General features: G+C 38.0%; 1 protein-coding gene across 7 annotated transcripts in view; it reads right to left on the reverse strand.

Moving 5' to 3' along the window:
• The window catches only part of LRRC28 (leucine rich repeat containing 28), a 125,172-nt gene that overhangs the window by 15,334 nt on the left and 93,883 nt on the right, over window positions 1–15,955 (reverse strand). For all 7 annotated transcript variants that reach the window (XR_001904641.3, XM_017960951.2, XM_017960949.2 and 4 more), the window contains 3 exons: window positions 14,086–14,188; window positions 4,646–4,821; window positions 2,559–2,718 (listed from right to left, as the gene is read on the reverse strand). Coding sequence is in view for 6 of the 7 variants with exons in the window: in XM_017960951.2 (XP_017816440.1) it covers window positions 2,559–2,718; window positions 4,646–4,821; window positions 14,086–14,188 (439 nt within the window). In the remaining variant the exon portion in view is untranslated. The remainder of the gene's footprint in view (window positions 1–2,558; window positions 2,719–4,645; window positions 4,822–14,085; window positions 14,189–15,955) is intronic.

Consider the following 15,955-nt stretch of genomic DNA (forward strand, 5'->3'; position numbering starts at 1 on the left):
TACTGGAGATTCAAGTATTTGGTTTTCAATTACAAAATAAAGTACTTTTAAGACTATGGTAGAAACTGAAGCCGATGCTTTTAATACAATCTCCATGGCAACATGGGAAGGAGCACAGCCTGGTGGGCTGAATGAAAGCCACAAACTCTCAATTTCAGACCCTACCATTAACTTCCCACAGAAAGCCATGTTTGTATCTTGGCATTACATCTCTGCTATAAACAGAGGCACTCTGGCTTTATGCAAGAAAAGAACATTGCCTTAGTTCTATGTACTTGATATACTCATTTTATGAAATTAATATCATATTTATGTCCTGAAACAATAGATTAGTCACACTATATTTCTAAGTTGTAGCAGGGAAATTAAATAGTAAATGGAAAATGCAAGTACTGCCTAAATTCCCCAAATTTTATATAAAGATAACATAAAAGTGATTTCATTTGAAGGATCTACTTTATTTTCAAAAATGAATTGCCATGATTTAAAAAGTTTAATTTTAAAAACAGGTATTCAGAATTTGATTGGCTACTGAGCATCCTGACACTATCATTTTGTTTACATTTTCGTATTTTCAGTAAGGAAATGTCTTCTATAGGAAATTGTATAATAACAATGCATAAGGGTTTGAACTATAGTTTAATGAATTAGTTAAGATTTTCCTGCGATGATATCTTGCTAATATAAAGATCATTTGCTAAAAACACAGCAAAAATAAGAAGTAAAAGTCTCTGAACTACAAAAATAGATAATAATAGTTAACATTTGCTTTTTATTACTTGCCAGACACCATCCTGGGCTCTTTGCAGGGATGATCACATTTAATTCTCACAATGACTTTATTAAATAGATATTATTATTATTCCCATTCTATTGATGAAAAGACTAAGCTCAGGGATGGTCAGTAAATTGCCTTAGGTGGCCTGTGGAGTTGGAATCAGGGCCTGTGTACTTCACCACTATAAGCTTCTCATAAACATGTCTATTTTATTTGTTAATTTTATTCATGTAGTAATACTTAGAACCCAATTCAATTATTTTTATTCTAATTTAAATGCAATTCCACCAAATCTGGTTATCTGATCACCTTAGAAGTAGCAAATTAGAACGATTTGGAGCAGAACTCCTGCAAGCATGAAACATTAAAATTACAGAAGATTGAAATAGGAAATGAAATATAGCAAAACAGGATTATCCAGAGCAAGAAAAAGATAAACACGGTTTTGGGATGGAGTGGGTAGAGCTATGGAAATGGGAACTACCATTTGTTGAATACCTCTTAAGTGCCAGGTGTGTGCCTTTCTCATCTGCCAAGCCTCACATGGCCCTGCCACGCAGGCTGTTGTATCCCCATTTTGAGAAGTCCCACAGCCTGCCCACGTTCTCACAACAGAAGAGCCAAGCTTGTTGGGTGCAAAGTCCATGCTCTGAACACTGCCCCATATTGCCTATCTTGCATGGATTAAGAAACGAAGGAGGGAAAGAAAATCTTGGAAAGGTTTCTATTAACATGATTACAAGCAAAATGCTTTTTGGCATATGAAAGAGGGATAATGGCTTCAGTTATGTGGAAAATTTACTCACATGAAATATATTTGATGGTGATAAATGAGGTACTATAGTACTTTTTTTAACTTAAATTCAAAGTTAGAAAACGTGTAAATTTAGTTTCCTAAATTTAGGAAGCCCATAAACTAAGGTTGTAGAAATGGGGAATTTTTCATTTGATGGCCTATCTTTAACTGCTATTTTTTTTTTTGAGATGGAGTCTCACTCTGTCACCCAGGCTGGAGTGCAGTGGCGCGATCTCGGCTCACTGCAAGTTCCGCCTCCTGAGTTCATGCCATTCTCCTGCCTCAGCCTCCTGAGTAGCTGGGACTACAGGCACCCGCTACCACGCCTGGCTATTTTTTATATTTTTAGTAGAGACAGGGTTTTACTGTATTAGCCAGGATGGTCTCCATCGCCTGATCTCGTGACCTACCCGCCTCGGCCTCCCAAAGTGCTGGGATTACAGGCGTGAGCCACCACGCCCAACCCACTATTCTTTTTTGAAAGTAGCACTATTGGGCATGAGAATGCCACTTGGAAGGGTTAGAAATTCAGAACAGAAATGTGTGTGTGTGCGCATGCACACTCTCTCTCTCACACACACACACACAGAACTCAATCACACATTTTCAGTTAGCAACACCAACTAAGTAAAAGAGCTGGGCACATCCCGTTATACAACACATTTTTTTTCTTGCATCCCTTATTGCCTAAAGGATACTGTGAATAGGGAAATAGCAGGAAAACATTCTCACAAAGAATGAGTTCCTCTAAATAATATATACAATAAAACTGTCCAGCACATGACCAAAAAATTAACTAATAAAGGCAAGTCCAGTTTTCTTCTGATGTTCAAAGTGAGCATCATTTCATTTAGCTGTTCCTCAGGAAGCATGTTATGCCCCTTTAAAATTGCTGACTTAATGCTTTCATGCACAGCCTCTTGCCTCCCCACCCGGCACCCCTTGCCTGAGTGTAAACCCTGGTGCCCACTTAGGCATGATTACCACTGGTGCAGCCCTGCCATTGGCGTCTCTCTCAAGGGAAAGAGCTTGGGGTAGACGATGGTAAACATAGGCTCACTACACCGATGACAGTGCCCCAGAGGGCAATGCAGCAGCTCCAGGAGACTTCTGGGTAATGAGATTGGAGACAGAAAGTTCAAATCTGGAACACAAGAGAAAATCACGCACATGAGTAAAAAATCAGACTTCCTTAAACTAGGCTTCTTAAAATATTTCTCTTTGTTACCAAATAATTTCAGTTACTTAAAAGTACTTCATGTTGAAAATTCTGTTATCTGATTGATAGACACTGAATAAAAATCTAACATCATCTGAAAATGAAAGTTTTTTTTATATTTTTGATACTAAAAGAAAACATAAATTCAATCATTTTAAGAGCCAGAAACTGGCTGGGCGCGGTGGCTCAAGCCTGTAATCCCAGCACTTTGGGAGGCCGAGACGGGCGGATCATGAGGTCAGGAGATCGAGGCCATCCTGGCTAACACGGTGAAACCCCGTTTCTACTAAAAAAGTACAAAAAAACTAGCCGGGTGAGGTGGCGGGCGCCTGTAGTCCCAGCTACTCGGGAGGCTGAGGCAGGAGAATGGCGTGAACCCAGGAGGCGGAGCTTGCAGTGAGTTGAGATCCGGACACTGCACTCCAGCCTGGGCGACAGAGCAAGACTCCGTCTCAAAAAAAAAAAAAAAAAAAGAGCCAGAAACTATCCTGAGGTAGAGGCAAGGAATAAGTGAGATAAAATATTTTTTAAGAACAAAGATCAAAAAGGGATAATTCACCCAAAGAGGATTTTTGCAAACTTTAATAAGAGTCAGAGACTTTTTGGAACTGACGACTAAAACTGACTTTCATTAAGTTCTCCCTAATCTATCAGGCATTTAGTATCAATCTTCCACCAAGGCTAAATCATATTTTTTAAAGAGAATGAAAAGGAGGAAATAAAAAAAGAATGAAAAATAATGAAATCAAGCTTTTCCTTGTCTTATTCCCATGAACTGTCATTAATAAAAACAGGGAGCTTCCTTCCCAGCTTAGTCTGAGCTACCCAAAAGAGACATTTAAAGCAAAACATCCCAGTGGCCCAAGCAATCTTGAGGACACATTTACACCAGGTTTCTACTGATGATGAATATCCAACAGAGAGAGAAATGCTCATGCTGAGGTGAAATCTAAAAATTATCAACTCATCTTTGGGAAGGAAATACGAATCATCTTTTTACCTTTTATATATGTCCAGACTCATCAATAACACTTAGAAAAAATGGAATTTACTGATTGGTGAACAACTATAATTTTCTGTTTAACTTTTAAAACCAACTTAACTTTGCACTAGGCATTTCTGGAAGGTTAATGTGAGATATTTTTGTATGGACTCTGTTTTTTAAGTAAAGATGAAACATTTCACAGTTTTAAAAACACCTGAAATGTATTTTTCGTATTAATATTGCCTAGTGCTGTCTTAAAGCATTTCAGACATACACCCACAATACCTATCAAATCTGTGCACTGCCAAATCCTTTCCAAATTTCAGCTGCCTAACTACGACAATACTGCCAACGGCTCCCAGTACTTCTACCTCCTTTAGGTCTACATATTGCTGAGATGCAAGGAGGTGGCAAGGCAAAAACCTGCTCTACTGACGTATCCAACTTTAAGGACAAGATCTTTCCAAATTTCCCCTACTGCCAGCCTTTTACTTTAACCAAATACACATTCCCAACACCAAGTTCCTTACCTGAAACCACACAGTTGAACTTTTAAGCACCGTCCTTTGCAACTGACAACCACGTTTTTTAAGAATGCTTCTCTGTCTGTAGGGGGTGCTAAAGTGATCAGTGTTGATAAAATATCAAAAGTATTTTTCTTATTAGAAAAATCCTGTTGCAAAACAATGTGAATGTACTTAATGCCACTGAACTGTACACTTAAAGATGGATAAAATGGTTACTTTCGTGTTATGTGTATTTTACCACAATAATTTTTTTTTTTAAGATGAAAGCCCAAACAGGTGAACAAAGCACAATGTTCACTAAATAACACAGAATAATAAAAAAACCAGAAGTCCCACGTACCTTTCAGCAAGCTGTGGTAGGTATGATACAGACTTCTCATGGCCAATTCCTGCAGAGGGAGGACGTGATCATGCTCCGTCCCTATGGCCTTCACCTCGGCTGGGAGGAAAACGGTTCGCTGCCCTGATGAAAAGGAAAGCAGCTTCACCTCGGAAACTTGAATGGGAGCACCACAGCTGCAGAAAGACACACATTCACAGTATTATTAGCAATAAGGAGAAGAATACGGGTGCCAATAAAATGTGTTAATCAAAATATACATTTGAAAATTCGTGAATTCTTTTAAAGTAGAATTGCCAGAATTCTTTTCAAAGTGAACAGATGCTATCCCGGGTTCCTTCATAAAACCTGGCCCAGAAATCTAAACTCATTAGTTGGAACTCAGCTAAATCATTGCTGAGGCCCAGTCACTTCCAGCAAGGAAGAACCTTAAAGGAACTTTCCTTCCTAGGCTCTACATAATTTGCTTTGTAAATTCTACTTTTCCCCATTTTATTACCCTCTCTAAGTATGTGTTTTTTTGAAACTCTCAAAATTAAAAGAAAAAAAAAAAGTACCTTGTTGAGTAACAGCATCTTGGTTTAATAGAATTTTTGTGTAGAAAAACTTAAACCCGTAAAGCAAATAGATTTTAAATGGCAGAAGATAACTTTATTGGATCCTTCCATAAACTTGTGGGGAAAATATTCTTGGCATACTCAATAAGCCAAGTCATGCCCTATTCCCTGCAGCCACTCATAACCAGAAGGCAGAGATGTCCTCGTCCCTAATGCTGCAATGTTACCAAAACTCACAAATCCAATCTCATTCTATTTCTTGTGTGAAACCATTGGGTAACGTAAGAGCCTCAATACTTTTCTTGTGTAATGACAAATAGATGGCCAACAAACCTTGGCTCTGAAAACACAAAATAATATCACTAACCTTGACTAGATACAAGCAATGAAGCTTAGGGCACAGGACTGGAAGCCAGAAGCCCTTGATTCATTTATTTTTTTTAAATTTTCTTCGTTTGTTCCTTCCCTCCATCAGAAAACATTTCCAGAGCACTTACTATATGCTAGTCAGTTAAGATACTTAAATTAAGAAAAACGAGAATGAACCCTTCCTTTGGGAGAAATCACTACAATTGTTCTAATGTGGGGGCAAAGAAGGGTTGACTGACTCTGTCCAGGGAATTAGGGGAAATTTTAAAGATAAGTCAATATCTGACTTAATGTTCAACTCACCTGGAATAAATGGAAATGTGTAATGAGCATTCCAAGCAGAGGGAACAGCATGTGCAGCAGTACAGAAGCCTGAAAGAATATGGCTACATCTTGGTTTCAACAGTGCTGGAAACAGGGATGCAGGAAACAGGTATGGATGGGTAGGGGGAGGAGGCCAGGAATATTAGCTGAAGTTAGATGGTTTTAATTCATGGGGAAGACTGTTAGGTTTGGTTTTTTTGTTTCTTTGTTTTGTTTTGTTTTTTTACCAACTATCTGACCACAGTATGGTAGACAGGTAAGGGACTGATAAGTGGCAAAGAGGTAAAGAGAATCCAAATATAGAAGGAAACAGAAATGGGGAAGTCTTTAGGGTCTTGAAAATGAGAGCTTGAGATAAACAGAAGAGGTATGGAGTATCATTATGGGTAAGAAGCCAGTGGCTTTCTCTGTTAGTTCCCAAAGCAAATAATTCTGAAATGTGACTTTGTGTCACATAAGCTTTTATACTAATCAAGATAGATTTAGAGAATTCCTTTTGTAATATTCCATACTATGGATGAACCACAGTTTATTAATTTATTTATTATGTTTATCCTGACTTCAATGTTTTCCCTCCTACTACACATACATCACCACAATAAATCTTACATACATTCCAATGCACAGATGTTTTTATTATAGTAAAATTCCCAAACTGAGACCACTGGCTATGAAAAATGAACATTTTAAATGCCTGAGATCTTTCCAAAATGATTGTTAAGAAAGTATCCATTTCCTCACACCATCATCAGAAATGGATATTATCAGTCATTTCAGTTTTTGCTAGGCTGATTAATGGAAATGTCTCCTTGGTTACTAATGAGTTTGATCACCTTTTGTTAGGTTTGCTGGCCACTTGTATTTTTTCTTCTGTAAACTGTCCATGTCCATCCCTTACCTAATTTTCTGTTGAATTAAAATATAACAATTTGTAGGAACTTCCATATTGGTGATAACAATCCTCTGTCATATACACTGAAATATTTATCAATAAAAATGTTTTTGTCTTTTAACTTTGCATATGGTTCCCTTTGTCAGCAGTCATTCTTTTCTGATGTGAAATCTATCCACTTCTTTTCTTCACAGTATCTACATTTTTCTGAATTTCTTAAGAGGGTTACCCTAATTTGAAGACTGTGCATATATTATCCTAAAGTTTCTTCCAGTATGTTTATTGTATTTTTAGGTGTAGAATTTTTTTTTTTTTTTTTAAGACGGAGTCTTGCTCTGTCACCTAGGCTGGAGTACAGTCCGCGATCTCAACTCATTGTAACCTCTGCCTCCCGGGTTCAAGTGATTCTTCTGCCTCAGCCTCCCGAGTAGCTAGGATTACAGGGACCCGCCACCACATCTGGTTAATGTTTGTATTTTTAGTAGAGACGGGGTTTCACCATGTTGGCCAGGCTGGTCTTGAACTTCTGACCTCAAGTGATAGGCCCGCCTCAGCCTCCTAAAGTGCTGGGATTACAAGTGTGAACCACTACACCTGGCCTTTACATGTAGATGTTTTATCTGTTTGTCTTACTTGGTTATATAATATAAAATAGGACATTGGGAAAAATAATTGGGGTAGCATTATTAAACAACACTATCATTTACCTCTGAATCGCACTGTTCTCTTTATTCTATTAAGTTCCCATATACCCTGGCATTGCTTTCTGGAGTCTTTAGTCTGTTTCAGTGATACATTAATTTAATTCTGTGTCAGTTCTATATTGTTTTGATTACAATACTTTATAGAAGATTCTATCATTTGACAAGTCTGTCCTAACTATTATTGTTCAATTTTTTTTCTTGCAATTCTCAGTTACCATTCAATTTGAACTTTACAATTATTTTATCTCTATTTCCCTAAAGCCTTCCAGAGATTTGGATTAGAATTAACATCGATTTCCATGTTAAGAGAGGTAATTTGATAATAAATTTCCTTATCTGAAAACATGGTGTGTCTGTACTATCCACCTAGTGCTTTATATCCTATCCTTTAATAAAAATTTCACAAGTTTCTTCATACAGATTCTGTTCCTTTCTTGTGATATTTATTACTGGATATTTAAATGTGTGGTACAAATATAAATGACATTTTCTCCCTAACTTTGATTTCTAATTTATGAAGACATAAAAGCTGCTGATCTTTGTATGCTATCTTATATTTAGCCACCTTACTAAATTCTTTTATGTGTCTGAAAGATTTTTTTGGTAGCATATCTTGAGTTTTCTAGATAGGTGATATTCAAGCATATCACCTATAAAGACCTTTCTGGTTCTTTTTTCCCAGTATTTATAATGTCTATTTCCTTTTTATCCATCTTATTGCATTAGACAGATGGTAGTGGTGACAGTGGGCCCTCACTCCTCTCCTATTCCTGATTTTAATGGCCATAGTTTGAATACATCAACATTTAATATAAAAATTATTATATATGGCTACAGAATTCATCTAAAGTTTTTCTTAACATACCAATATAGTAATGTTTGTTTTTCTTTAATATAATGTTGAATAAATTATTGATATTTTAAGGTAAACTTTAAAATATTTAAAACATTATTTAAACATATCATCATATAGAAAAGTACAGAAATCACAGTTGCTCTGTGATTTTCACAAGATGAACACACTAATCACCAAGGTTAAGAACAAGAACCTCAGAAGACCACCTTGGGTTCCCCTGCTAAGCAAAACCCATACCCCAAAGGGAACCACTATTCCAAATTCTAACACTATAGTCTGGTTTGGCCTGTTTGAACAGCATGAAGGTTGCTGTGCCTGGTTTCTTTTGTCAACATTATACTTCTGGAATTCATCCATGTTGCTTTGTGTACTGTAGTTTATTCATTTTCATTGCTGTGTAGTAATGATGGACATTTGGGCTGTTTGTAGTGTGGAGCTACTACAAATCCTGTCTCCATAAAAATTGTGTATTTGGTACATATGAGCATATACATTTGTGAGGAACACACTTAAGATCAAAACTGGGCCTCTTATAGTGAGGAGAGACAGACATTAATATATAATAGACTGAGAGGGGAGTGAGAGCTGTATGACTTTTGATAGTACCCAAATAATGACCTTTTCTCCTTCAGAAACTATGCTGTGTCATCTACATGTGCATTCTTGTGGGAAGTGCTACAGATTTATCCTTCTCCTTTTTAGCAAAAAAGTTTTTCTTCAGCTTAAAAGTAAAAGGAAAGGGGAGAAGTGGATATGGAGATGGAAAGAAACTATGTCACCTAGAAAGAATAAACCTTGGCTTGGACAAAGAAAGAGTCTGTCATCTTGGCAGAGCTACTTAAGGCTAAGTTTTGTTCTGAGAATGTATTTATATAATTCTGAGTTGACTTTTTTCTTCAGCACTTATAAAATATAGTTGTATTGTTTTCTGGACTTCAAAGTTTCTGATGAGAAGTTAACAATCTTTTTGAATTACTCCTTTGTATGTAATGTTATTTCTCGGGTTGCTTTCAAAATTTTCTTTTTATCTTTTGTTTTCATCAGCTTTGCCTATGCATGGTTTTCTTTGAATTTATACTGCTTAGGATTTGCTAACACTTCTTGAAAATGTAAAGTTGTTTTTCATCAAATTTGGGAAATTTTTAAACATTATTTCTTCAAACATGTTTGTTACTGATGTTACCTATTCTCTCCCTATTTTCCTTCTAGGATGCCAATTATACATGCACAAGACTCTTTTATATTGGCTGGCAAGTCCCTGATGCTGTGTTCATTTTTGTTTTCAATGTCTTTTCTATGTGTCCTTCAGATGGGATCAATTCTACTGATCTATCTCTAGTTCAGTGACATTTTCTCTGTTCCAACCATTCTGCCATGAAGTCCATTAAGTTAATTTTTTACTTCAGACACTGTTTTCAATTCTAGATTTTCCTTTTTTTTAGTCTCGATTTTTCTGGCCTTTTCATTCATTAATCATTGAGAATAACTGTAACAGTTGCTTTGAAATCTCTGTGTGTCACTTCAACAATTTGGGTCATCTAAAGTTGGAATCTCTGCTGGTCACCTTTCCTCTTGAGAATGGGTCACATTTTCCTGATTCTTTACATGTCTTGTAATTTTGGAATGTTTCCTAGATACTGTGAAAGTTATATTGTAGAGACCCTGGGTTCTCTTATATTCTGTTAACACTTAAAAGTAATTAATATTTTTGTTTTAACAACAATTAACTTCATGGGTGTCAAACTGCAAACTCGGTCTCTTTTTATTTATTTATTTATTTATTTATTTATTTATTTTTTCATATGTAGCTCTTTTTTCTTTTTTTTTTTTTATTATTATCTGAGTTTAAAGTATAATAAACTCGGTCTCTTAAACGACAGTTTCAATCACACTTGAGTACTTTCATCTGCAGCCAGGCCACTTTGGTCCTGCTCCATGAAAGTGTGTTTCAGGTATCCGATACTGGGGGCAGGCAGCCCCTACATAAAAATGGACTACTTTTAGTGTATTACATTTCTCATACAAGCAACTCTATTACCCTCAGTGGTTATATTAATAAACCCTTAGAATAGTATTTAACCAATTTGGACACAAATCCAGTTATAATTGCTTATTTACACAATAAAAAGCAAAGCAGTGGCTTGGTTGTTTTTTTTCTTTCTTTTTTACATGATTAAACAACTGGAAAAAATCATCCTGTAGAGGATTACTTTTACCGTTAAGTTCTCCTCAGTAAGCATGTGTGCCAATTACCATTCTCTAAAACTCTAACATGGAATGAACCCCTCTTTCTGGCTATAATGTAGAAGAAAAAGGACATTTACTCCTGTAATAACAAGAAAAACCCAGAAAAAATGAAGATCATTCCTTTCCATGAGGCTAGCAAATAGTATAGATGCCATGAAGCTGTGATAGCCAGTCTCCAAGTGGGCCCCGAATGGTCCTCGCTCCTAGTGGTCACTCCCTTCCTACTTTGAATAGGGTTGACCTGTGTAATCAACGGGATTTAACAGAAACAACAGTGTGTGGCTTTGAAGCTAGGTCATAAAACACAGTTCCATGCTATACATTTCCATCGCTCTACCTCTCTTAGGGTATTTATTATTTGTATTACAGTTATTTTTGCATATCAAGATAAACATTTAAACTATATTTGTTTTTCCCACAATTTATAGCACTGTGCTGATTTGCTAATGTTCACAAATTATTTGACAAATAAACACAGAATAAGGAGAAGCTAACTTTGTTTGCATTTCCATGAATACCAAAGATAATTTTATGAGACTTCTGAGATTTCTTAAAACTGCAACATTTGCTATTTGCTGTTTTTATACCTGTTTATAAGTTTTATACCCCATTCTCTCTCTATTCTCCCTCCGAGATGTGAATCTGAGATAAATATATATATTTCTCTCAGACTTTTCTTATATTGCCTCACAAGTCCCTAAAGCTGTGTTCATTTTGCTCAGTTGTTGCTCTAATTCTTAGACCCTCAATCTGAAAAGGGTAATGCAATTGTTTCAGAGCTTGTACAGCACAGCAGAAGCTATTCTTATATCCCGGGCCTACATCTAGGCCAGATGCAACATATGATAGCAGTGAAGAACCAAGGGAGTTGATCTTTCAGGTCTCAGATTAAATATTACTTCCTTAAAGAGAACTAGTACCAAGTTTGTTACATTATTTAGGGTTTGCTTGACTCCCTGGCTAGATCAGAAGGTCCATGAGGGCAGGTACTGCGTTGCTTAGCACATCACTGTATAGCCATTATCTCATACAGTGACCAGAGTAGTTGCTCAATAAATGGTCACTGAAGGAACAACTGGACCAAAATTCTTGTTCTGAATCAAGAAGGGCACTTTCTAGGCTTCGAATACATGTATGTATGTCCTTTTACTAGATTTCCCCCAGGCCCTTGTGCTACTACCCTTTCCCCCTCCTTTCCTTTAGGCTGAGGCACGAAGCAACACTACTTTGAACTGGAACTGGGAAGTCCCTTTCCACATATCCAACAGATAAAAGAGGCAGAAGAAAGGAGACTCTTAATGCTGTTGTCAAAGCTTCAGCAGTTATCATCTATTAAAATTCTGAACACATTTTGCCATAGAAATATGTAAGTATAATTTAGGGGGTGCAAAATAGTCAATGAGTCAATAGATTCTTCAATGAGTTTGCTTAGCAAGGTGGTGGCTAGAGCCGTTTCTATGAAGAAAGCATTCTGAGTTCAGAGTTAAACCAACAGGCTAAAAAGGCCTTTAGATTATAGGCCATTTGTAAGTAGGACTGCTTATTCCCTCAATACTACTATTAGAAAACTGGTTGTTTGATACCTATATTGTTAATAATTTTATTTCTCTATTACTACTAACAAAAGTTTAATAATAAAAAAAGTCGACTTCTACCTAATTTGTGTATTTTTCCCTAGTGTTTTGTTTTTTAAAAAAGATTTGGAGTTCTCATCAAATTTACTACCACTGCTATCAGACACCAAGTCAAAGACTTAAAAATATCTCTCTACTTAGCACAAACAGAACTTTCTAGTAGTCAGTAACATCTATATCTAAACAACAAAGTATAAGGCACTTTTTCTTTTTTTTTTTTTTTTGAGACGGAGTCTCGCTCTCTCGCCCAGGCTGGAGTGCAGTGGCTGGACTCAGCTCACTGCAAGCTCCGCCTCCCGGGTTTATGCCATTCTCCTGCCTCAGCCTCCCGAGTAGCTGGGACTACAGGCGCCTGCCACCTCGCCCGGCTAGTTTTTTGTATTTTTTTAGTGGAGACGGGGTTTCACCGCATTAGCCAGGCTGGTCTCGATCTCCTGACCTCCTGATCTGCCAGTCTCAGCCTCCCAAAGTGCTGGGATTACAGGCTTGAGCCACCGTGGCCGGCCCACTTTTTCTTAAATAAGAGCTACTCCTTAATTGTGGCAGAGATGCAGATTGCATTTCAGTTTGGTCGCTGAAGGTTCTGGTGTGCGAAAAAGTGCCTTCAGCTTTGGAGCTTGCTTGCATCATTCTATGTACCATGGTGACTACAGGCATTTTATTCACCACCTGGAAGAATTAGGCTATATTAATGATCCTTTAAGAACTCATCAGGATTAATGACTACATAGTATCACAGCTGTGACATAAGCAGCTGTAGAAAAATCACTGAGCTAAAAACACCAATTCTATCATCTTTGCTTCACAGAAAGTTCCAGAATACATCTCTCAGCTTGGAGTTCATCAGCCTATACAGGCACTGAACTCATCTTGGGCTTTCCCAAGATAACAACTGCATAAGTTTTCCTAAAAGAACTGCTCCTAGGACTGCCCCTGGAGCTGTGCTATGCCAACGGCGGGGAACGACTGTCTTCTATGTATATATTTATTGTCATCCCTTTTCTTGCCAGAACTACACATAGCCTGTGCCAAGTCATGCAGGATGATGGGGACTAGAAGGGGAGAGTCAAACATGCTGATTAGGTTGCCTCCGGGGTATTCACTTGGCTGCTGAAGTGGGGAAAGGAAGGTCAGTCACAAGTGGGTCCTGGTGGTTGAGTGGCCCCATCTTAATCCTTGGCCACTCAGGGAAACACTTTAGGGTGGTTCTGTGCCAGCACTGTAGAAGGAGAAGATGAAACCATCTTTCTAAAAGCCTGACTAAAAAGAAAAGATTATTGCTGCTCTGAAAATAAAAGCCCATTAACTGAAATATCTGTTTTGGTTGCTAGAATCATGATTTATTTTGAGGGACTATCTCAAATGTTGAGTTCTAAATATTTCCAACTGGTAAAATCCTAGATACTAGGACTGTCACTGCAGTAAAATTGTCATTGCAATGGGCTTCGGAGAAAGAAAAACTTCTAAATTAATGCTGATTCCTCTACTTTCTGTGACTAGCACCACTGAGTTTATAATGGCACGTGTGGCAATGTATGTACATCAAACCATCACGTGTACAATTTAAATAATTACAATTTTATTTGCCAACTCTACTTCAATAAAGCTGGGGTATGTGGGGGGGAAATAAAGGTGTTTCTTTCCATAATAAAAAAAGGTATACATGGATTCATTTTTCTTTCAATTAGAAAATAACTTACTGATTGAACCCAGCAGGCAATATTCCAAACTGCCTGCCCAATACCCTTAGTTTCTAAGGATACTTGGTTTAGCATATCAAGGGCAAAGACAAAATTGAACAGAAGTACCAAAAGTAGTTAATCTGTTTTTTAGTTCAAAATGTGAAATTGGCCTTACCCACTGCACCCGATGACTTTATTGTACAGATAAGATGGCAAGCCTTTCAGGTGAATGTTGTTATCCACGTATACATACTGTAGTTCTCGAGATCGACCTAAATCTGGATTAGAAAGAAAAGTGCTGTAATTCCTATATACAGGCACCATTATAATGTGAAATATAAAATGTAATACATAATATTAGAAATACTCGAAAATTTCTATTCTGGAAGAAAACCATAAAAGTGTTATATAAAGTAAGCTATAGCTCAGCCTAAACAAGCCTAGTTCTGCCCCTTGATACAGATTCTTTGCTTGGCCAAACTTTAGTCAGGTTCCTAAACCTTCTTCTAGGTCCACATGTGGACCTTGTAAAATCCAGTTTTAGCAAAGAACTCTGCTAAGTCAGTTTAGCAAGAACCCCTCACTTGGGATATCTGACTGGGTTCCTCCTTTCTCCCCCATCTCCTAGGTATAATCACCCTGGCCTGTCTTTAGTAAGAATTCTACTTGGTCAGTCATCCCTTTTCTTGCCAGAACTACATATTGTTATACATATGGAGATTATACATATCTCCTTATTCCTGATGTTTCCTCTGAGCAATTTCCATCCACTGATCACCTTGCTCCTTGGCTGTAAATTCCTACTTGCCCATGTTATATTCAGAGCTGGCCCAATCTCTTTCCCCAACTACAAGACCCAGTTGCAGCGGTTGCTGTACCTAGGCTGATGGTCTCAAATAACATCTTCCGTACTATGCTTTAACAAGTGCCACTGAATCACTTTTTCTTTAACACCTTATACAGAGATTTCCTGTGTCTCACCTCCCATGGGCAAAGGTGGATGGAGGAGAGGATTAGGGATCAGGCATTGGCTAGGCAGGAGTCTTAGGATCCAGGCAGATGTAGGAATAGAGAGAACTTCCCTGTGAGGAAGAAGTGAAGCAGAACCCAAACCCCAGTCCCGTGAGGTGGGACAGTGGCATAGACAAGACTTAAAGGCCAGAGAGCAGGGGCTGGAACGGGTATGAACCTGGAAAAGGAGGAAGTTGAGAGAGGGGGCCCCAAAAGAAGGGTCTACAACAGTAACAAGAATGTCAGAAAGAGGCAGAACTCAAGTGTATTTCCCAGAGGTAGCAGGGCAGTGAGAAGGCAAAGAGTGGAAGAGGATCCAGTGAGGAAATAAGGCTGAAAGTACGGATGGAGATTCCCAGCAAGAACAGGTGGTAGAGACACTTCTCAGATATCCAGGCCATCCCTTCCCATGTGCCTAGGAATGTGCAACCAGCTCTCCTCTCCACTCCTAAGCACTCACTGACTAGGGCTATTTGTCTTCATTGTCACAGAGGTACACAACAGAGTCCTGAGCAGTCTTGCTAACCATCTGCTCTTAAGAAAGAACATAATATGGCGGGGGTGGGAGGTGGTGGTGCTTATGCCTGTAATCCCAGCACCCTGGGAGGCCAAGGCAGGTGGATTGCTAGAGCCCAGGAGTTCAAGACCAGTCTGGGCCACATGGTGAAACCCTATCTCTACCAAAAAATACAAAAAAATTAGCCAGGTATGGTGGCATGTGTCTCTAGTTTCAGCTGCTCGGGAAAGGTGAGAGGATTGTTTGAGCCTGGGAGGTTGAGGCTGCAATGAGCCAAGATCATTCCACTGCATCCAGCTTGTGCAACATAGCCAGACCCTGACTAAAAATTTTTTAAAAAGAGAGAGAAAAAAGAAAGAACATAGTCTTTGAAAGGTTTTCTAGGGTTCTGCTTACGAAAACAGAAGATAGGCTGAAGGACAGCTCTTCCTCCTAATCTTTCTTTAGTTTAGGAAAGTCAAAGGCCCAGATAGCTACATTAGGAGGCTTTTAGATTCATTTATATTGCAAAAGAAAA

The sequence above is a fragment of the Papio anubis genome, chromosome 7 (genome assembly GCF_008728515.1).
Source record: "Papio anubis isolate 15944 chromosome 7, Panubis1.0, whole genome shotgun sequence".
Lineage (NCBI taxonomy): Eukaryota > Metazoa > Chordata > Mammalia > Primates > Cercopithecidae > Papio > Papio anubis.